Source organism: Talpa europaea (assembly GCF_964194135.1).
Source record: "Talpa europaea genome assembly, chromosome: 11".
NCBI lineage: Eukaryota > Metazoa > Chordata > Mammalia > Eulipotyphla > Talpidae > Talpa > Talpa europaea.
Genome location: NC_140078.1, coordinates 22,719,677 through 22,743,084, shown reverse-complemented (window position 1 = coordinate 22,743,084; position 23,408 = coordinate 22,719,677). Strand labels below are relative to the sequence as shown.

The 23,408-nt window shown below is 47.5% G+C and overlaps 1 protein-coding gene across 1 annotated transcript in view; it reads right to left on the bottom strand.

The window, feature by feature from the left end:
* Positions 1-6,215: 6,215 nt before the first annotated feature.
* Positions 6,216-23,408, bottom strand: part of CTNNBL1 (catenin beta like 1) — a gene marked incomplete at both ends in the record, with an annotated part of 156,565 nt that continues 139,372 nt past the window's right edge. Inside the window, 3 exons of the mRNA XM_084246932.1 lie at positions 6,216-6,304; positions 16,949-17,021; positions 17,224-17,361. Of these exons, the coding sequence (XP_084103058.1) occupies positions 6,216-6,304; positions 16,949-17,021; positions 17,224-17,361 (300 nt within the window). The remainder of the gene's footprint in view (positions 6,305-16,948; positions 17,022-17,223; positions 17,362-23,408) is intronic.

Sequence of the window (23,408 nt, the reverse complement as noted above, 5' to 3'; positions counted from 1 at the left end):
AGAGATGGGGGAGGCTCCTGGGGCCGGGGCACCTCCCAGCAGTGACGGACTGGCTGTCCTCAGACATCCCAACTCCCCTCGCCGCCAGCCCTTCTCCAGGTGCCAAGTCCAGAATCTCTCCGTGCGTGAGCACGACAGCCTCTCTTTAGTCTCCTCCTTCCATGCCAGCGCCCATGTGTCCTCCACTGAGCAGTCACAAGGACCTTATCAAAACCAGGTCACATCGCTTCCCTGCTTAAAACTCCTCCATGGTCCTCAAGGCTCAAAAAGATCTGGCCCCGGCCTGCCTCTCCAGCCGTCCCCCCTAGTCGTTCCCACTTGACTCTGGGGTCCAGTCACAGTGGCTTCTTTGGGCTATTTTCTGGAGAATGATGGTGTTCTTTCTCTGCCTCAGGACCTTTGCACCCGTGCCTCTACTTGGAACCCTCTTTCCCCAGTTCTTGGGTTGCCTTGGCTCCCTGACATCATTTAAAGTTCAGCTCAAAGGCACTTCATCAAGAAGGACTTCCTGCCACTGAACCTCAAGTCGGCCCCCCAGACCTTGTCTCTACCACTCCACGTCCTGTCTGCTCCTTTCTTAGCAATCACTGTACGTGTCTGTCTTTTGAGCTGTCCCACCAGGACGTGAGCTCCCTGAGGGCATGGGTGATGTCTGTTCTGCTCCCTGCATTTGTGGGAGGTGTGTGGTAAGTGATGGGGGGAGTTGCAGATGATTGCCTGTACCAGGGCACAGGTCTGGATTTCCCAGCCTGGCCCCTCAGAGACCTGCTCCTTCAGTGTCCGATTGGAGGAGTGGTGATTCCAAGAGGGTGAGGAATGTGCTCGTGTCCTGCAGAGGCTGAGTGGGGGTCCTGCCCCCGCCCGAGGGCTCCTGGGCATTTCCTGGATGAGGCTGGCTGGCTGAGCCCCCGGGAGTGGTCGCCCCTCTGCAGCCTTCTTCAGCTGTGACTGGGCCAGGGCCCTGGCTTCTGTGGACTTGTCTCTCGTGGCGTTTCCCCAGCCGCTCCCTCGGGCTTTGGAGCAAAGCCTTGTCCCAGGGGCTGTGGACAGACAGAGGTGGCCAACCAGGCTTCCTGGCACCGCAGGGTGGGGGTGGCCAGTGTCAGGAGTAGGGGGGTGCAGGCACCTCTGGATGACCTTTCAAGGCCAGCTCTTGCTTTAGGGGTCAGAAACGCAGCTTCGTCACATTCTAGTGGAACCAGCTCTGTGATGCTGGACAAACAGGACCCCCGAGAAAGCAGAAAGCGCAGAGCAACATGCCGTCTTTGTCAGCTTTTGCTGCAGCCAGGAGCAGCTCCAGCCCCACCTCAGGAGGGTTGGGGCATCCAGTGAAGTAACTGAAAACCCACAGGCCCCGAGTCCCGTGCTTGCTCGTGTCCCCAGCCCATTGCCCGTGCCGTCCCCCGGCTGCAAAGGAAGTTTCCACCTCTTGTTTTTCTTTAGATTCTGGGCCATGCTAAGGACCCTGTGAAGTCAATCAAGATTCAGGCAGGGCGCAGGGTCTGCCTCTCCTGATCTTGCCTGTCAGCTTCGGGGCCCCTCTGCCCTATAGCCCCGCCCCCTGACCGAAGCCTATTACCGTTCTCGTCCCTTAACTGTGGAGAGTTCATACACGCGGGTAGTGTCACTTGTATGTGGAATAGAGAGAAACCAAGCAAAGGGCCAAAGACAAAGTTTAAAACTGACCCATGAAAGCTGACCACAGATGCGAGGCACCCCGAGGGGGCGTGAAGAGGGTGGGAAGGAAGAGCCCACACCGGGTGCTTTGGTGGCGTGCTGTGGGCCACACCTGAGGGGTAACCCTATACTGTCAAAACAGGAACAGGGATGTAAAACAATGGTATCTTCCATTAAAAAAATGCAGAAGGGTTAGGCCTAGGGCAAGGACTTTGAGGGTAGTGGGCAGGCAGGGGAGGGGTGGGCGGGGCAGGCAGGCAAGGACCCTCACTGCAAACATGCTTAAAGGGGGCTCTTCCTCCTCGCTGCTGCAGATGGACAGCTCAGCCTTCCAGATGCATTCTCGGACTCCCCTCTTCCCATGGGAGAGCAGCCAGGGTGGCACCCATGACTGCCCCTCCCCAGACAGGAAACGGGGAATATTCAGCAGCTGCCAGATGTGCCAGTGAGCTGGGGCCTGCATGGCCCCGTGGGCGCAAGCGAGGAGGCCGGTGGAAGGCTGCTTCTCAGGCTCCCTGCACAACTTCAGGCGTCTGTTTCGAATGTGTTCTGGACCCAGAGGGGCATCTCCAACAGCTGCTGCCCCCTCCAGCTTCACCCAAGCTCCGTACTGCAGTCAGCTGGGGAGACTGTGGCTCTGGGGTGAAGGTTAGGGGCTCTGGAACTCGTTTGTTTATATTCCACTCCCAGCTCTGCCACTTTCTAAGCGACTGACACTCTCTAGTGCCCTCATCTGTGAAATGGGGTTGATAAAAGTACCTACATCTCAGGAGTGAGGGTTAAATGAGCTAATTTGAGTAAAGCACTTAGCTTATAGGAGCTCCATGAGCATTAGCTAATATGGCACACATTCAATAAATTCTTTCTTCTAAATGACTTTACTCGTAAGAGATGGCAATTAACACGACAACCAGGATGCACAGCTCCCCGATCAGAGGCAGGACAGGCAGGTAAGCCGTGCTGGGGAGGAGCTGGGTGGCACTTGCACATGCTGCTGCAGGAGGGCAACCTGCGAGATACGTCAGTAAAAAATGCACCCTCTCTCTGACTTAGCAATTCTGCCTGGGAATTGAAATTCACATATGTGTGAAGTGTTCTACACAAGGGTGTTCACTGCAGCATTGTAATAGCCAAAGACCAGAAGCAACCTGAATGTTCATTAAGGAGATTAACTAAATTCTGATGCCACAGACTCAGCCATGAGAGAAAGGAGGGCAACTCTGGGTGGGTGTGGTGCAGAGAAACGCAAGGTGTGGAACAAAGAACATGGGATGCCACAAATACATTTACGTTAAATGTATTTTCGTTCATTTGAAAACATGTAAGACGACCTCTGAAAGGGGACCCCAGCGAACTAGCGGTGGTTGCTCCCAGGGGGAAGGGTGCTGGTGGCCCAGAGATGCGTCTGGCAGGGATATCCATGCACTGAACACCTTGACGTCCCTTCTGAAGTTTATACCCGGGGCGTGTGCTACCTAATCAACACAAAGGTGACTGGAGGGGTGCTTGCCATTTTTTGGCATAGATAACGAAGGCCCACTGCTGTGATACCAACTACTTTCCACGTGTACCAGGGAGCAAGACAGATTGCAAAATGGGGCTCTGCTTTTACTCCACTGTTGGGTAAGAAAATCTAATCAAGAAGTTTTTTCGCCTTCAGGAAAGCAAGTCTCGTCTTCCTGTTGACACTAAATCGGCGCTCTTGGTAATGGCAGAAGATGCCACCTGGGCACTGGTGCTGCTGTGGGGTGACGGAAGGATGCCTTCAAGCTTCCTGACAATGCATTTCCCCTCAGATAAAGGAGGAATGCAGCCTGCATGCAAATCTCCCTAAATTAGACATGGCCCATCTTGCAGATGCTGAATTCAGGCGTGCCGACCACCACGCAGAGCGGCAAGCTGCTGAGGAGGAAATGAAACCTTCATTTCCCTCGTGAAGAAATTCTGGCTAATAAGCTTTAGGGCTATTTTACTGCCATGTTTGGACAGGAAAAGAACTGCTCTGCCGGGCTGCTATGGGGACACTCTGAGATGGACACAAGAATGGACATGAAGGGGCTGTGGTTGAAGGGGAGGAGGGTTTGTGAACCCCAAGAGCACACAGACACAGGAGTCAAGTTCAGAACCACAGGTCCAGGGAAGTCCTCCCGGAAGCCCCAGAAGCCCTCCCAAAGGGGCATGGTGGCTTGGCGAGGCCGACTGAGCCAGCAGCAGGTACAAGAGGCAGAAACCGCACCCTGGCTGTGAGGTCGGGAACGAGCACCTTACCTTGTGTTTAAAAGCTCTTCTCAGCCTTGTGTGTGGTCGGGTGTTAAAATTAAAAAGCAGATGTTAGGGATTTTCCCTCCTTTCTCCTTTGTCCCCCGGCCCCTGTAACTGCACATCCCTTGTAAATCTGAAGGGATTTTACTTCCTGTCCCTTCACAAACCCTCCCCTCACAAAACCTCTGGGAAAGTGGACCACATCCTCTTTTGGAAAATGAAGGCGTGAGTTCAAACTTACTTTACAGGGGACTTAAGGAGACACCCCAACATAGGACCCTCCCGACATGCAGTGCAAAGCCTAGGGCCCTGGTAGGATAAGCTGGAGAAGTGCCGGACAGAGCTTCTCTGGGTGACCATCAGGTGACAGGGTGACTCCAGGGACAGGGAGATGCAGGGGAGGGGAGACAGGAGGGAGGAGCTTCATTGTATACCTTTGGTTAAATTTCGAACTCTGCACCACGTACAAGTATTACCTAGTAACAAAATTCAAAAAAAAAAAAGTGGAAGACTATTGATCTCCGTAGCACCACATTTACTTCAAAAAGTCTACGATTCTACAGGTGACATCTGAACATGCTTTATTCTTTGTGAATTCATTAAACCATGTATCAATAGTGGAACAGATCGAGGTATAACGTCAGTGACGTGTGATTGTCTTCTAGACAGAGGCAGCTGGGTGGAGGGGAGAGCTCAGACTGTGGACAGACAGACAGAGCTTGCTGGGGATGTAGCTTTCCACTCCCATAGGCCATAGCACCTTCCACAGGTCACTCACCCTCTCTGAGCTCCGTCTCGGCTTCAGTGATTTGGGCTGGGCTTGCAGCAGGGCTGTGGTGCGGATCACAAAGGAGCGAGGTAAAACAAGGCGCCCTGAGCGGGCAGTCAGTACACGGTGGCTACTGCAGTTAGAGAAAAGTTAAAAACAAAAAGCTAAATTGGCAAGTCCGATTCTGCACCAGGCAGGTTACGCACTCCCCACTGCTCCATGGGGATGCTCACTCATGGGAATGAGGTCTGTCTTCCCACCAGGCTGGACGTGAGCACCGGGAGGGCTCTGTTCCCAGCCCAGTGCTGGACGGTAAGATGTAGGGGCCACCTTCCTCAGAGTCCTCTCAGGTGGACCTGGCAAGTCAACTCTGGCCAGATGGCAGTGGCTGCTGGGAGCCCTGTCCTTTGGGGTTCGATGAGAAACATGCTCTTGTTTCTCACTTCATATCTGCTGACAGGCAACGTCAGCCACGGGCACAGCGCAGGCTATGTGGTGTCCCTTCTAGCTGATCTGGTGGCCCTAGGCTGAACACTTCATTTTAATGAAATTCCGCTTTTCTCAATCAGTGTTCTTCCACCTCCTCACTCAGGAGGACTCTATTCTTTGCAGGAGATTAAAACCATGCTAAAGGACTGCTGATTTCTGCAAAGGAGAAGCCCGACTTTCTCCCAACCCATGAAAGTGGGTGAAATTGCAATTCTGAAGCTACAGGTCTGAGGGAAGGATGAAAAGACATCATAGTTTATAATACACCTACTGTGTGCTCATCACTGTGCTGCATGCTAATTCCATTTCATCCTTGCAAGCACCAAGTGGGTCTCATTACCCTCACTTTGCAGATAAAGGGAGTGACATTCAGGAAGGTCAAGTCACTTATCCAAACTGCCACAGCTGCTAAGTGGGTGCAGCTGGGATTTGAAGCCAAGGCCTATCTCCTCTGGAGTGGTGTGTTCTCACCCTGATGCCTGGAATCACCCAGCACCATAAAAACATCAGTGTCTGGGCTGTAGCACCCGAGATTCTGATCTGATTGTTCCAGGGTGGGATTTAATTTTTAAGTCCCAACCAAATTGATTCTGGTGTGCGGCCAGGGTTGAGAATGCTATGTTCTCTGTGCTGGGGCTCACAATGCCATGGAAGACTCCCCAGAGGGGCTTCTTCATGAGCCAAACGCCTCAAGTTACATGTCTGGATTTTTCTGTGATAGGGCCCTGGCGGGGTCATTTGTCCACACAAATGCCGCCAGAATAGCCACTGATATGTTCTTTTAGCCTCAATGTCCTCACTGGTAGAGTGAGGCCAACTGCTGACCCTTCTCAGGCGTGTTCCATGGCAGTGTCTGTGAAAATGGAGGGTAAGGTTGGGTACAGCTTTGTTACAAAGAATGCCAGCCCAGGATACCAAAACTAGCTTTAATTTGTCCAAAAGTCACACTGAGCTGTGTAAAACTGTTTGTGGGAGGGAGGTCCAGAGAGAGTCCATGCCGAACAGGGCCGAGGGGCCTCTAGAAATTCTCCAGCAGGCCCAGGATGCGCTTTTGCTCGTTCTCCCGGAACTCTGGGCTCCTGCCATCCCCGATGTTCTCCGCATATTCTAGGGAGACAAAGGCAGGGTTAGGTGTCACTTGGAGGTGTGGGCTCCACTGTGCCTGGGCCACTACATATCTTCCTCTAAGTGCCAGCTCCCGCTGAGGTATTTTATTGTCTTTAACAGCCCCCACAGAGCTCTTAGGTCTTATACTGGAGGCCCTCAGTTAAAAGGATGAGACTCACCTTTACATGCTCACGTTCCTCTCCCAGCCACAGCCTTAACTCTCTTACTCACTTACCGCACTTGTTAAATGGATTCACTTAATACCCACGGGCAGGCAGTGTTCTAGACCAGTGCTTCTCAGAGTGTGGACCTCGACCAGCAGCATCAGCATCACGCTGGGAACTGGTTACAAATGCAAATTTGGGGGCCTAAGCGAGATACACTTAACTGGAAACTCTGCGGAGGGGCCCAGCTGTCTGTCGGAACCAGCCCTCCAGGTAACGCTGGTGCATGCTGCTCAAAGTAGGGAACCACTACTCGAAGCAATGAGGATAGTCATGATCAAAAATAGCTGGAAATCTCTGCTCTATGGAGCCTATTCTCTAGTGAAATAAACCAAAAAGCAAGTAAAATGCATGAGGTGGCTGTCAGAAGCCCTCATGGAGAAGGGAAGATCTGATTAAAGACCTGAAAGACATGCTTGTGGGAATACCTGGGAGCAGGTGGTGGAGGAATGAATGTGCGGAGACCCTGGGGGAGGAGCTTATGCTGTTATCTGACGGTGAGCAAGGCCAGTCCAGGGGAGTGGGCACCCACAGATCATGTGGGGTATTTTTCTGTTGTTGAGTTTTATGAGTTCTTAATTCTGGAGTCTAACCCCTTTTCTGATATAGAACTTATAAATACCTTTCCCCATTCAGTAGATTGCCTTCCTGCTTTCATGATGGCTTCTTTGGCCGTGCAGAAGCCTTTTAATTTGATGTAATTTTATTTACTTTTGCGTTTGTTTCCTTAGTTGGAGATATACAAAGATATCACTAAGGTCGATGTCGAGGAGCTTGTCCCCTGTGTTTTCTTCTATGTACTTTATAGTTTCAGGCCTTAAATGCAAGTCTTCAGTCCATGTTGAACATGGATGCGTGATGCAGATGTGGCACACATACACATGGACTACTACTCAACTACGTAAAAAAGATGAAATCCTGCCATTCTCCAGACCATGGATAGCCCTAGGAGGTACCAGGCAAAGTGAAATAAGACAGCTGGAGAAAGACAAACACTGTACGATTTCACTCATATGTTTAGATAAAGAAAAGGAACAAACAAAACAAAAACTCTTGAGCTATTAGAAGAAAATACTGGTTACCGGAAGGGAAGCGGGGAGCAGGGTGAGAAAACTGGTAAAAGGGATCAACTGTTTGGTGATGGGTGGAGACTGACTTTGGGTGACAGGCACCATGGGGTGTATTCTGGTCTTGCCATCTAAGTGTACACACGGAAGCTGTGTATTGTTATAAACCAGTGCTATTTCAATTATGTGTGTGTGTGTAAAGAACAAAGTGAAGGGGGAGGAGGGTTGGGGCCATCAATCCCTTGCTGCCTGCTGGCCAAGCCCTGCCCTCTCCCACAGTGGAGACGGTGTGACATCCTGGGCTGTGTCTGAATCCCCTAACTTAACATCCTAAGCGATGTTGAGAGGCTTGCTTCCTCCTTTGGAAATGTATGTAACGTGTCCAGCAAAGAACAGATGTCCCTTCCCCGCCTCCTTCACTCAGGCCAGCATTGTCACTCGTGGAAACCCCACACTTCCTTCAAGGTCCCTCTTCAAGGACTTTTTCCTCTGTGAAACTGCCTGGTTATCTCTCTCTTGCGCCTCTCTCCAGGCCACTTGTCTCCACGACGGGCCTGACTTCTAGACCATCCTCTACTTGTCTTCTCTCTTCCCCGAGACTAGGAGCTTCATGAAGGTAGGGGCTTTTGTCTAACCCTCAGCTACGTTCCCAGAACAGCCTGGCCGAGAGGCAGTGTGGAGAGTGGGGAATAAGCTCTCAGAATAGTTGATTAGAATTACTACTTGCATACCTGCCCCCTGATCCCTGACTGGGGTGGCTTGAGATGGAACAATAGAGAAAACTCTCTAGCAACAGGCTTTTGCATAATAAAACATCTGCTGATCCAAATCAGACAAAGACTGGGGAGAGAGAAGAAAATGAGAGTATAAAATCCCCCTCCTACCTCCCTTCCCCCACCATGCTGGGGAAATAATCTTGTTCCCAACACTTCCTTTTTCCTCCTCCTTCTTTATTACTTTGGACATGTGCCGGAAAACGGGATTTGGGACTCAGACATGTGCCAGCTGCGTGTCTCCCCCCGGAAATCATCCTCTTCTGTTAGGCCCATCCATCACCTCCAACTGCAAATGGTTGTGATGCCTTCTATTAAGGCTGTTTAAAGAGAAGGCTGGGTGGTGGGAGATCAGGAACCGGGCTGCAGAAGGCCATGGGCGAATGTAAGTGGTAGCTTTTACTCACATGTGCATGATCTAGTCGCTGCCCCAGGAGAGAGAGAAATGACCATTACAGCACTTAATACCCCCAGAGGCATGGTCTGGAAGCAAGAGTCTTAATGGATTGAACTAACACTTAGCTCTCCTAATGTATTCTCAGACTCAGGAGGAGGGAAGCAGAGACGCAGTCTGATCCTCTGGGGCAGTAATTTTCCAAGTAGAGTCAGCTTCCCTGGAGGGGACTAATCCTTTTCGAGGATGCACAAAGTAGAGGGAAGCAAAGTTGTATCAATCCTCTGGCTGAACCACCTCTGCCAAAGCCTTAGAAAAAAAGCTGCTGTACACAGAGGACCCATCCCCTGGGCAAGTCTCCTTTGCCACTCCGTCTGAGCGGAAGGAAGAAACAGTCGGATTATCTGTTCTCTGAAAATGGGCTGTGAATGGTGTTCGCGCCATCAGGAAGGGGGCTGCAGCACACACGGCGGGGGAGCCAACATGTCAAGAACAGACGTGTGCCAGGCACTGACGTGTCATCTTGTTTAATCTTGCAGTGATCCCACAAGACAAAGAATCCCACTTCTGTGTCTAGATGAGGAAACTGAGGCTTATTAGAGAACTGAAGCTATTAGAGAACTGAAGCTTATTAGAGAACTGAGGCTTATTAGAGAACTGAAGCTCGTCTACCAAATCTAGACTGGTAGACGAGCTGAAATCAACCTCCAGAACATGTGCGAGTAGTGAGAAAGGCTCCTCAATAAATGGGGGTTGTGTGTGTGAGGGCGGGGAGCCAATCCCTGGGGTGGCATCTTCTTACCAAAATAATACCCTACCATGCCCATTCCCCATCCTCCGGGCAAGAAATTCCTGTTCTGTGAGCTCTTTCAAGCAGTCCAGCCCCCGCAGGGCCTCTTATAAAGCTAAGACTAAAGGGAACACCCCATGGTAAAGGGGGATCAGAGGTCAGGAGAGACATGGAGCAGTTTGGCCACCCACTGACATACCAGGTCACAGATTGTCAGCTGGCAGGGCTCTCAGGAATGTACCACAACCCTGAAGGGACAGGTGATTGGTCAGGGTCCCCCAGGGAGCCAGCCCCTGGCCCAGGCCCAAGAACCAGTCTGGTGAGCCAGTCTAGGACCTGGGACTCTTTCACTGCCCCTGGCAGCCAACACTAATTGTGCACCTGGCCCCTCCCTTCAACCCCTTACCCCCAACTCATTCTTTGTTTCCAAGTAGAATCTATTTGGAGCAAATGGTGGTGGTGCCAGCTACCTCTGGTTATTGTAGCTACTGCAGCAGTTTATAAATATTAAACAGATTCCTCCCAGAGGTCTTGGGAAAGAGTTCTCTTTGCTCTGTGTGTGTGTGTGTGTGTGTGTGTGTGTGTGTGAGAGAGAGAGAGAGAGAGAGAGAGAGAGAGAGAGAGAGAGAGAGGAGGGGTTGTGGGGGGAGGGGGAGAGGGAATATGGGGGCGGGCAGGTGTGATGCCAGATGAATGGCTAACTCTGGGAGGGTGGGAGAGGGCAAGGAGCGAGGCAAAAGAGGATGAGTCGGGTTGGAGAGTGAGAAAGATGGTGTATACATCAACTCCCTTTTCTACTTCCCCAGCATTTTCAAATGCTCTTATAATAAAGGCTTTGATGGAGCTCAAAAACAGGCGGCAGTGCTGAACGCATAAATATTAAAGCAAACTTTAGACAGCAGGTTTACTATTCAGACATGGAATACAAGCTGTTCTGTTTATGTTAAGAGGAAGAGGAGGGAGGGATGGGGCTGGTAGATGGGGAAGAACTGTCTTCCAGGGCAGAGACTTGGACCTGCGCTCATAAGCTTGGTTCAGATCCTTGAACCTTACGCCTCACCTGCTCACCCTTTTAAAAATGTAGGAGGGAAGTGAGGCGGGGGAGAAATAAGCCAATATTTTCACATTGGAAACCCTTGAATACATAGAAATAACCACAAAATAGAAACTGGGAAAGGAAAATTGTTCAGGTCTAATGGAAATTCCTTATGACAATGATGAACTTAGAAGGTCTAAATGTTACACTGGCCTAGAAGAGTTTTGCTGGCTGTGGGATATCATTTCACCAAGGATATCACTAAAATGAAACCCACTTAAAAGAGAAGGAAACTTGCCCTTTGCAGAGGATGCAAACAAGGTCAAGTCCTCATAGTCTCAAGGACATTTTAGCTGACTGAAAAAGCCCCTCCCCCCCCAACCCCAGGAGTCTGGTCTGGGCACTTCTCTGCCCCAGGCCCCTGACTGCATCTTAACCTCAGCCTTCCAGTGAGGCAGTACTCACTTCAGGGGTGCTTTTTAACACAGGCAGAAGCCAAGGCTCAAATATGGTATCTACTAACTTAGCCAAAGTTACCCAGAGAACTAAAATTTATGCTGGTGTGTGTCTCCGCATAATATGTGACTCACTACCTGGTTCACCTGGACATTAATTACAGCAGCAGAGGCAGCTAATGTTTATCAAGTACTTACGTGCCAGCCAACATGTAAACGCTCTACAGGCGGCACCTCACCTAATCCTCAAGGCAACCTTTGGAGGCAGGTCCCCTCATCTTATAAAGTAACTGGGGCTTAGAGAGGGTAAATATCACCTCAGGCCTCCCTCCAGGATCTTTTCCTGCCTCCAAATATCTGGCCGTAGCCATGACCCGATACAAGTCACACACACCAACATGGCATCAAAAGATAAATCCAATCAGCTTCTGCAGCTTTAAAATCACAGAGGCCAAGCTTAGGTTACCAAAAGCCCAAAATCAATATGGAAATACATGTTTATGAGCTTCTAAGAGGAGATTTTAAGCCATAAAGAACACAAGCAAATCAAAGGGCCCAGAGCCAATTTCTGAAAGCATTTTGAAATCTTTGGCTCAGTCTTTCTGTCACCAGTGAGCTTTGAGCCAGTAATCCTTTGAGTTTTGCTCTGCAGAGCAGCCCAGCACCCTCGTGATCTTCCGGCACTTTCACCAGCAACTAACACATGGAAGGGGCTCACCAGTGGCTTCCACTGCAACCCTTGGCACAAGTATTTATACCAAGGAGTCCCAGGTCACAGCTCTGAGGCCGCATCCAAGGAGATGGCCACTCAGTGAGCTACATCACGCCCACCTGCGCTGGGAGGTCCTTTGCCTGCATCTTACTCAGAGTCACACACAGAATGACCGCATTAGGGTGATTGCCAGAGGCTGAGGGAGGGAAGGGTGGAGGAAGTGACTAGTCACTCGGTACGAAGTGTCAGTTTTGAAGATAAAAATAAGTTCTGTGTATAGATGGTGGTGACAGTTGGTTAAAATGGGAATTTTTACAGGTATTTTACCACCGAAAAAAAAGGAAAGGAAAGGGGAAAAATAAAGTAAGCACCTCCTCTGTGCTTCTCCTTGGATCTCCAAGCTCCTTTTAACTGAGAGTAGAATTAACTGCAATCTTGATTCCCACCATGTATTAGCTCTGATTTCCTTCTACTTTGTATTGCAGTTAATTATTTCCCCTGCGATGGGGCTGTGCTCCCCCGGAGGACAGTCTCTAAGGGTCTCATTCACTGTAGGAGCCCACCCAGTGTCTGGAGATGCCACGTGGGTACTCTCTAAAGGCGAATGCCCTAAACTCTTTTCTTTTTGAGAAGTCTGTAGGAGTGTATTGGCCAACAAAGAACAGTCAGAGCGCTCCTGTCTGCTGAATAGAGGACTGACGTGTATAGATCTGAGTTTGGATCCAATTTCTAACATGACTAGTGACTTGGGTAATGTCCCTTAACCTCTGAGAGTCTTGGTTTCCTTACTGCAAAATGGAGACTGCAATCCTGCTTTCTAGGGCTATTGTGAGACCCAAAGAACACACACTAAAAAGCCTACGAGGGGGACATGCCCAGGAGCGCCCACCCCACCTATATATCCTGGACTCCTGGAAGAGCACAAAAAGCCTACATCCCCAGAAGCATTAACGGAGCCTATTTTGTGCTGTCAGGAGCCAGGCACCAGAAGACGAGAGGCAGGAAGAAGACCCTTGCTGCCCTTGCAGAGTACAGGGTCTCATGTTTCCCTTCTCTAGCAAAGAGACCATCATCTCCCATGTGGGAACCGCAGTCTTCAGTCCCAGAGCTGCAGCCACTAACAAGGAAGGCTGGACTTCAGGAGCATCGAGTAAGCAGTCTGCAGAAGAGGGACTTTAATGAGCCATCAATTATTCCCAGTTCTCTTGGCCCCCCCCAGTAGAAAAGGAGGGAGGAAAATTGTGAGAAGGGGACCAAAATATAACGGGAAAAGTCCCCTGCTGGGCTTGCCTCATCAGCGTTTTCCTGAGACCTCAAGGGATACATCAGCTGTCATCCTGCCAGCAAAACTTAGGAAATATGTAGGCCATAAAATCAAAGAAAAAAGCTTGCATCTAATTAGTATGTTAAAAAAAGGAGGGGGGGGAGAAGCGACTCAAACTGAAAAACAAAATTAAAATCAAAGAGGACAGAGTGATGAGCTGGTTTTCTTTATGAGGCTTTGTTCCTTGGTGCTTTTGGATGGAATGAGGGATGCAGGGAGGAGGGGAAGGCTGTGAAGACTGTGAAGGGGGCCTGAGAAGGGCCCGTCACCAACTCCCATGGCAGCCTGACCCCCTTCTTACCTCACTCTGCCCTGCACTGTGTTGGGGGCTGCTCAGAGAGGTGCCACAGGGCACCAGAGATAAGAGGCAGGAAAATGGGCTTCCTTGCAGTGCTGTGAGCAAGGATTAGGGCGTGCCAGTTGAAAGGGGTCAAGAGCCCCTTATTATAACCTTAACCTTTCATCTGGGGAGAACTCTTTATTTAATGGTCAGCATTATGTGAGGGCCTAACTGACCTGGGCAAAGGCATCATAATTAGGTACCTTTCAATATCACCTCCACACAAATGACTTCAAATTCCAAACGAGCATTTTTCCTGAGCCCTGATGGCTCAGGGATGTAGGGATGGCTACATCTGCAAAGGGATGTAGTCACTACCAAACTCTCAAACTCACCATGTAGCTAACAGAACTCAAGGGTGCTGGCCAGCAATATTCTCCACCCCACCCAACCCTCCAGCCTCCTGCAGCCCTGCCTGGCCTCTGCTGGTGTGGCCATTGTCCTGTCCTGCCTCTGATCCCTCTGTCTGAAATATGCCTTTACCTCCACAGCACCATTCCTAGTCCTGAGGAGGAACAGTCCCTCCCTCCTCTGGGATCCCATGGATTGGCCTCTGCCTGTTACCACTGCCTTAGCACACTGCTTGCAACATTAATGTAGCACTTATCACATTATAATTAGTTTCAAATTTCTTTCCCCACTACTGTGAACGCCTCTAGGATAGGGATCTTGTTTATTCTTTTATCTCTAGTACTGGATAGAGACAGACTGGTCAGAGCAACACAATCTGAGTAGTTAAGCAGCATGTATTTAATTTTGCTCGGATTATGGTCACTTACACATCTATGTCCCCCACAAGACGAAGAACTCTATGAGGGTGGCTGCCATGTGACATCTTAGTATCTAGCTCTGTGCCTAACCCTGAGGAGAGCCTCAGTAAACATTTGCTGAATTAAATTCATGCAAGGGTAGGGGTTAACTCCACTATGTTTAAAATAGTCACCAGGTTCCACCCATATGCCCAGCATTGTTCCAGGCATGGTAAACAGGCCAGACAATGTCCCTACATCACAGACCTTACATTTTAATGTATGATACATAAAATGATTAACAACGACATAAATAAAAACAATTACAGATTGTGATAAGGGCTAGGAAAGAAAGTGGGTGCTATGGTGGGAAATAACAGATGGAGACAAGTACATGGATTCAAGATTGAGTTTGGAGGCAGAACTGGTAGGATTTGCTAATGGATGGGCCGTGAAGGGCAAAGGGGGAGAAATGAAGGGCTGGGTCCAAGGTCTGGACATAGGAGGGAGGACAGAGAGCACAGGGGAGAAGAACAAGAGTGGGAATGAACACAGCACCTGTGCATCTCACCTGCTTGCTCCCTGCTCCCTTGCCCAGACATTTGATTAAAAAATATCTATTCAGCATCCAGTATGTGCCTGAAACTTTAATAGGCATAGGGGGAGTAAATCAGGATCTGAGGAAGACAGAGGCTGGCTCACAACGACTGATAATTCTGAATAAGCTAAGGTGTATGTGCTAGGATTTCAGGGGAAAAACACCCACCTACTATGTGTCAGCACCAGTTAAAAACATACTACTTTCTCTGAAGATGACTGTTTTGATTACAGGGATGGAGGTGCAGAGAGAAGCCTAAATGCAAGGAAGGAGAGCTGAGAGTAATAACAAGTCCTAATTGAACACGTGGGTGTTAAAAGTAAATGCCTTTTAAAGGCTGGAGGTGCAAATCACCACAGCTACACCTTAGCAGGGAGGCGGCATGACACTCTGAAAAGTAATTCATGAGAATGTGACGGTAAGAGTGGGGAGGAAGCACCCAGAATGCCACCACAGAAGACAAGATGCTGTGCTAGGCTCTTGAATGCGTTCCCTCTGCCCTCTTTCTCTGAGGGAGAAAATAGTAGGTTCCAGTACCTCAGATTCTCCCATCTGCAAAATGGGCACGATGGGCATTCCCATCTGCCTGGGAGGGCAGTGCTGTGCATATGATTTCTAGTCCCTGTACCATCACTCGTACTGCCCCTTAGTTCTGGAATGTTCTTGTCCCAGCTTTGGAGTCCCAGCTCACTGCCACTACTTCCACAAAGTTTTTCAGCCATGCCTCACTAATAACGATGATGGTAATTATCTTCATAATATTTTACAACACTCATAATAGTTAACATTTACTGAGAACTAATTAAGGGCAGGCATTTTCCATCTATCATTTCTTAATCCTCTCACCCATTCTAGGATGTCACAGAGCAAATGGCCATTGCGTCGAAGGTGACATAGTAAACAGCAGTCAGGATTCACCCCAGAAGCCAGATCTTAGAGCCCAAGCTCAAGACCTTTTTTTTTAAAGATTGATTGATTGATTGATTGATTTATATAAGCACTGGGTACAGTCAGAAGCGCAGGAGGGTGAGAGAATTCACCAGAGCCAGAGCGGGGAGCAGAGCAGGCAGAAGGACCAAAGTACACTGCTGAGGGGAGCAGCGGGCAGCAGGAGAGGTCTGCGTGCCATGCGGGACCTTCTTCCAGTGGCCGGGGAGCAGCTGGGGATCGAACCGGCGCTGCAGAGGCTGTGGCTTTGCAACCCAGTGCTCAACCGCTGTGCCACCGGGGAGGCCCAAGACTTCTTTATTATTGTACCATTTGTCTTCATGTTTTGTGTCAAGGCTTTAAAGGGAGGAAAACCTTTTAAGTAAATCTAGCTTAATTTTTCATCTCAGAAATGGGCAGAACAAGGGCCAGAGGGAGAAAATGATGTGCATGTTGGTATCCAGTCCATCCTGACTCAAAACACTGGTGTTCCCAGTACCATGAGGTCCACACAAGCCTTACTGCCACATGTGCCAGTTTGTCCTAAGCGGCCCAAGGGTGGGGCTGCACCACAGAGCTCAGTTCAGGGGCCCTGCTTCTTGGGAACCACTCAGGTTGAGTCATGTCCAGCCAAAGAGGCAACAGCACCTGAGGGACTCTGGAATAGGTGAGGGAAGGAGAGAAATCCACCCAACTGAGCACTTTCTGTGTGCCTGTTGAGAGACTAGACAGTGTCCTGTAGGCTCTCATGCAACCTTTGCAAAACTTCTTCTAGGTAAATAATGTGCAATCACACATAGCTTATGGTTATGAGGAAACTAGGATTAGATGGCAAGCATGTCCTTTCTATTACACCACACTGCCTCCAGTTCATTCCTTCAGTCTTGCATAAATCCAGGTATTTGTCACTTAGTTTTTTCCCCCTAAGAATGTAATTTACTTCCACAAAAACTAGACTTTTTGTTTCTTATTTTCTTTAAAAAACAAACAAACAGTATGTTGGTGCCCACAGATACGTAATATTTAAATTCTAGAACTGGAGGTGAGCAGAATAACTGGGTCAATATTCTGACAACGATGATCTGAACACAGCGAACTAACCAGCACATTGAAGCTTTCAGTGCAGAGAATGCAGTGCACTGAGTTCCAGAGATACTAACAGAGACTCAGAAAGTAAGCATCCCACATCCCACTTCCCAGAAAGTAAGCATCATCCCACTTCTAGGCCCCCAGAGCCCAGCAACATTCAACTCACCTTTGATGATGTGCCTGACAATTTTGATGGAGCTTCCTCGCATGTTCAGAATCTGGTGAACCCTCTGGCGAATCTAACAAGGAAGAAGAATGGGGAGAAAAAGAAAACCCATCATTTTTGCAGCGTATAACAGGCTGGAAGTGCTCACCTTACTTCCACCCTTGAGAAACAGGGTGAAGGAATCCAAGGAGAATGTGAACCACTTCTTTCCTTGGCAGCACAGCAAAGAAGGAGGCAGGGGTGGACAGGCCCATGCAGAGGAAGGCGCACCCTACCTGGGGGACATTGGCATTGCAGATCTCCGCCATGATGTAGCAGATATGCTGGAGAACAAAGAGCCCCGTGTCCAAGCGCCGGAGGTAGAACTCATCCTCAGTGTCATTGTCTATGATCTCTCCTCGGCGGACCATGTCCTAGAAACAAATGAACGTTGGAGAGTTAGAGTTGAGCAGTTAGTGGACGAGGAAAACACAGACTTCTAGTTTGCCTATAACATACAAAAGGTAGTCACAACAAAAGACACAACAACAAAAGAAAACCACCCTGTCTTCATCTTGGACTTCTCTTATTAAAATATCTTCCTTGGGCCTCCCCAGTGGTGCAGTGGGTTGAGCACAGGTTGTGAATTTGTCCACAGCCTCTTCAGCATGGGTTCAATTCCCAGCTGGTCAGGGAGATGCCCTACATGGCGCGGCAGACCTCTCCTGTCACGCCTGCTGCTCCCCTCAGCAGTGCTTTTAGTCTGTCTGACTGCTCTGCTCCCCACTCTATCTCTGGTGAATCCTCTAGCCCTCCCACACCTATGGCCTGTACCCCAGCTATTATATATATATAAAGTATCTTCCTTATGTTCTCATTCTTGATGGAGTATAGAGGCCCTGGGAATCAAATTTAAAGTCTGTCTGTTTTTTTTTTTTTTTTCAATATAATGACTCAAGGTCAAAAAGATCTCATGCACATATTCAACCTGAAAAGTAAGCTGAAGGGACACAAATCTCAGCTGTTTCTCTTTTCCACTTATGCTTTACTCATTAGTTCCAGACTCCATAAATAACCTCTCTACAAGATACACTTAATTCTCTTCTCTTTCCCTTCCAAATCAAATTAAATGTGGGAAAGAGATGTACCCTTTCCCCACAACTGTCCTGGTACCCTGATGAAACTGATGGCCAGGCGCCCAGCTAGACATATGCATCCCTTTTGGTTCAGTGTGTCAACTGCAAAACGCTGCCAACCTTTCCACTTCCCTTCACAAGTTCAACACTCCGTTAGGCCAGAGCCCTTATAAGTAATGGGGCCTTCCTTCCTAAACCTTTGTAACCCACCGATCAGATCTCCCGTTCCTCCATTTATTCCTGCCTAATGGATTAAAATAATAACACTATTAAAACATACAACAGTTCACATAGCATACAATCTAGCCATCTGAAGTATATAGTTTAATGCCTTTCAATATATTCAGAGTTTTAGAGTGATCATCACAATCACTGCAGAATCTTTTCACATGCACAAGCACACACACACACCATACCCCACCTCCTTCAGCCCCCTTTCCAGTAGATTACCACCATCTCTGCCAAGAGAATCTTTCTCCCCACCCCAAGGTCCTCACTGTCTTCCTTTCTAGGTGTTCCAGGGTATCTCTAAAGGCAACAATATTTTTAAGCTGCCTCTACCACAAAGCCTTTCCTGGTTATATAAGGCCAACAACTGGTCCTTTCCAAAACTCCTGAGTGCACCCTCATAAGCCCCTCAACTCCCTCTCTTTCTAAAACTTTATTTTCATGGGAACGGATTGTGAGCTCTGAAAGGTAGGGATTGAATTTGTTTTCATATCCCCAGCTCAATAAATATCCATGCAGTCAATGAAAGGAAAAAAAAAAAAAACAACATTTCTGCCTTGGGATGTCAATTGTCAGGAGAAGGGACCGGGTGAGGGACTCATTCCGCGCGCCTAGCAGACTGGCCTGAGAAGACGGGTGCTTAACACACGCTTCTGACGACAACAACCCATTTCTTAATTCTGTCAAGAGTTTTACGGCCATGGTTCCCTCTGACAACTCAAGCTCCTATCACTGATAGAAACCCCTGGGACCCTGCTTTCCACTCTCCCAAACTCGAAGGCCTTACCACTGTGGTCATCAATCTCCAACACGAATCCTTTAGAGACTATTTAGACGCAGATAATGCACTTCTTTATTTGCCCAAGGGCCAGCCTGTAGCGACACAAGGCTACTTTTCATCTCGTTCCTAAAGGTCTCTGTCTATAAGGCAAAAGGGGCTGTGTATTTGCCAGGCCCTGTACTGCCTGGCAAATCACCACCACTAATTCCTAGCTTCATTTAGTAGCAAATTTCTTGGTAATCTGGTAATAGTGTTAATGTTCACAAGGTAGTCATGGAGCACTGGACTGATGTCCAAGGAGTTTAAAAATAGAAGAGCCTCTTTAGTTTCTCATTTACTCATAATCATAACTTCCTGCTCCAGAACTCCTAAGTGTTCAGCAGCTGGGGGCACAGGAAGGGAAATTACTCCTGACTTCCACTCATGCAAAAAACATTTGCTGCTAATACTTTACATTTATATAATGCTGTAGGGTTTAAAGTGTTATTATATATCCATGGTCCTTACTATCAAATTTAAAGAGAACAGGGAAGGGATTATTAATCCCATTGTACAAATTAGAATCCAAAGCACACAGAGGTTAAGTAAGTTGCTCATAATTACATAATTACCAGTTAGTAGAGTATGGACTCCTTGGGGACAGGATTCCTGTCTGGTTCATCTCTGAGATGGACACTGAATAACATGGTACAGAATATTCAGATCCTGGCCCTGCAAAGTGACTATTGGCAAGAACATAATTATAAGCACTGAGTTAAGCCAGAAGAACAAAAATGGAGGCAAGGGGATGTCCTAGCCTTAGTTACTGAAGAGCTGATTGTCTGGGGATATCACAGTGACATAGGAGGTGACTAAAAAGTAAACTGATACATTGCACCCACAAGTTAAAAATGATTACAAGTGGAGGGTGCTGATCAGGGCGGGTTAAAATGGTATGGCACTGGAAAAAATGACTTTTGGGTATGATATGAAGGTTCCTGATGGACAAGAGATAGCCAAATAAATGCCGTAAGGATAAGGCCTTTCCGTGACCTGGGTCTTGATCCCAAATGCATTATGCTCTTCACACTTTCTGCTTACTAGCTCCTCCACCCAAACAGTATAAACAGCCCCCCAAACCACTGTCCTTTTATGGCCACTTAGCTTTGTAACATTGTTACTCCCCACACACCAATCTCTATCACAATAAATTTAAAATCTAAAATATGATAATTCTTACAAAACTTTTCCTGAGATCTTTGAAAACATCTCAAAGCTTTTGATAGGATTTTCTGCCTTAAACACCCTACCCACACCACCAACTCTTGGATTTGTACCTCTTTTATGGCACCCCCCCACACCCCATCCCTGCCTTGTAATAAATAGTTATCAGAGGTTCTTTGAAAGCAAGAATTGTGTTTTACACATATCTGTATCCTAGAAAGGACCCTGCAAGGTACTTTTTTCTTGGAAAGCATTTGTCAACCAGATTGAAAAAATGCAGGGAGAGGTTCTATACTATTTAAATGAGCCTCCTGTGCAAAAACTTGGGTGGGTGGTGTATAAGAGAAAATATCAGAAAATGTTGAGGGGCAGTGCCTTGGAGGGCTAGTTTGTGAGTGGCTGGTCAGAGAAGTGAGGAATGATGGCCTGCAGACTGCACGGTGCAGGGAAATGTCATGGATGAGAATATGCAAACAGCCGGATGATGGACGTACTAGCTTAAAGTGTTGAAAGGCAGGCAGATTGTAGAGCCGGGAGGCCACAGTATCAGTCTATGTGACAAGTAGATTTGGGGAGGCGAAGGGAGGAAAGGGAAGGATTGAAATCCTTAGAGGTTTGCAAACATGAAAACTTGGAGTGGAACACATTCATTCATCCACTTGATAAAGGTTTCCTGAACAACAAACTATGGGCCAGGTATTATGTGATAATATAGCAAAGTAAAGTAAACAGTTGACACAATCAAGGAGATTACAGTCTAATAAGGTTAACAAATATCAATGATTTTTTTTTCAATGCAGTAACGGCTATTGTTCAGAACTCACACTATACTTTGTGCTGTGGGAACCCAAAAGAGGGACAGATCAAGCCTGATCTGGAGTCAAGAAAGTTCAAAGGAAATGTAACATTCAATGTGGACTCTCAAGGATTTTGACAAGCTGGAAAGGACATTCCAAGCAGAAAAATGACAGCATAGATAGTCACAGAAAACCGAGCTTGGCTAGGGTGGGGGAGAACAACAGTGGAATAGCAGTATCACTGCTAGAGAGCACGGGTAGAAAGGAGTAAGGGAGTACTTTTCTGTTATTAGATCCCAGCTATCAGCAGATCGTATTATTTTTGACCGATTATAAAATGAGGCACTGTGTGAGGCAGTCTGAACAATCACCACTGCTACCACCATCTATCCATTCAGGAGAGCAGCAGCTGGCATTCATTGAGGGCTGCTTATGTGTCAGGCAGAGTGCTAAGTGCTTAACATAGACAGCTCCTCTATTGCTCACAAATATTTCAGAAAAGGAAGTGAAACAGGCTCAGCAACCTCCTCAAGGTTAGCGGGGGCAGAACTAAAAGTCAAATCCACGTGTGTTCTCTCTTGGTACCATCAGGCTTGTGTAGGCAGATTTCAGAGCTGTAACAAGGAGACGTTGAAGAGTGGTAGAAAGACTGGAGACTGGAGCTTAGCAAAGTTAAGGCTCTTCAATGAGGTCAGAAGTGTTGCTTGTGATTTTTCGGTTTTCACACTCTTCCCCACAATTTTATCTTTTTTAAAGCCATGCTAGTACATACTGTACCTTCCAGCTTCTCTAAATATTGTCATCTAGAAAGAATGGACCTTAAGACGGTAATGCCAAATTCCATTTTTCCTCTTCCCTCAGAACTTCAAGACTGTCAACGTTCAACTTGACATTCTACTTTTAGACATACAGCCACATGATTTGAAAGTGAAATTTTTAAATGCATATCTGAGATACAACTACAACTCATCTCCAAGAAAGGCATCACCATTGCTACATTGAACATGCACAAAGATGAAGGAGAGATTGGCTTCTTAAGACGAAGTTTCTGCCCTGCCAGTTTTAGAAGTGTCTTAAAAACCACAGGCAGAGAAGGTGACTGCTGTCAGGATAACACCTTATCTAGGTGTTATAACTCGGTGGAATGGAATACTCACTGATGAATGGATTCAGGAAGTTGAATATAATCATGTTTAAGGGGAAATAAAGGAAGCAGGATGATTATGTATCATTATGATGGGTACAGCTCTTTTAGGAACATTTGCTCAAGTGAAGGTCTGTTTTAAACAAGAAGTAGTATGGGATGTCGCTTTTATTATCTACCCTTGTCTTACTATGTGTGGATAGGATCAACTTACTATAAATTTCTGGCTACTTTTCTGGATTTCTGTTTTTTGGATAAGGACTGATAGTTTTTTGGATATCTGTGTAAAGAAGTAGAACCAAACATCTGAGAGAATATCTAAGGGTGTCCAAATCTCTGAAACAGTTGGCAGGACTCAATTCATTATCATTTGAGTTGGAGTCAATCTTTGGAAAAGTAAAATAGACATTCCAGGAGTCAAAAATATAAATATAAAAATATATCATCATGAGCTTCTTCCCACCCCATTAATTCCCTCATAAAAGATTCCAAAAGAACTAAAGGAATGTGAGCTAGAATATTCCAATGGTTTGCACCAGTAATAAACACACTGACTTCCTTCATTAGTGGTAGGGAGGAAATGATTATGCCCAACTGACCAATGAGCCCCGTTTCAAAAGTAAAGAACAGAGTCAAGTCAGCTGGCTGTGAAGAGATCAGTCAAAGCAGTCCAACCTCCCTAGTACATGGGTACTGAACAAATAGGCCACAAATACCCCATTATAAAGTAGGTACTCAACCTTCCCTGTCTTCTTCCCTCTGAAGAGACTCTCCGGTGGTCCAAGCAGCGTTTAAGTTAGATATCTGGACTTTTCTGAACCTTGATACATAAATTTTAGAAACAAGTTCTTTTGTCAAAGCAGGTCAGAGTATTAAGCAAATAGGATCATATCCCAGCTGAGACTAACTTATCAGTGACCTTAAGCAAGTCATTTAATTTTTCTTACTCAGCTTCTTTGCTTGGACATACGAATTGCGAATGAGATGAGGCTAGAGAAAGAGGGTTCACTGTGAGCACCAGCTCAAATCCACGGTAATGACTGTAGAGCACTACACATGGAAAAGGGTTAAGGCAGAGGTGAAGCTTAGCTGGGAAGAACACTGACATCAGTTAGCAATGTCTGCCCTGACTGCACTATGGGGGAGGTATGGGTCTCAGCTTGGCCTTTGCTCTCTGGACTCTTGAAAATTT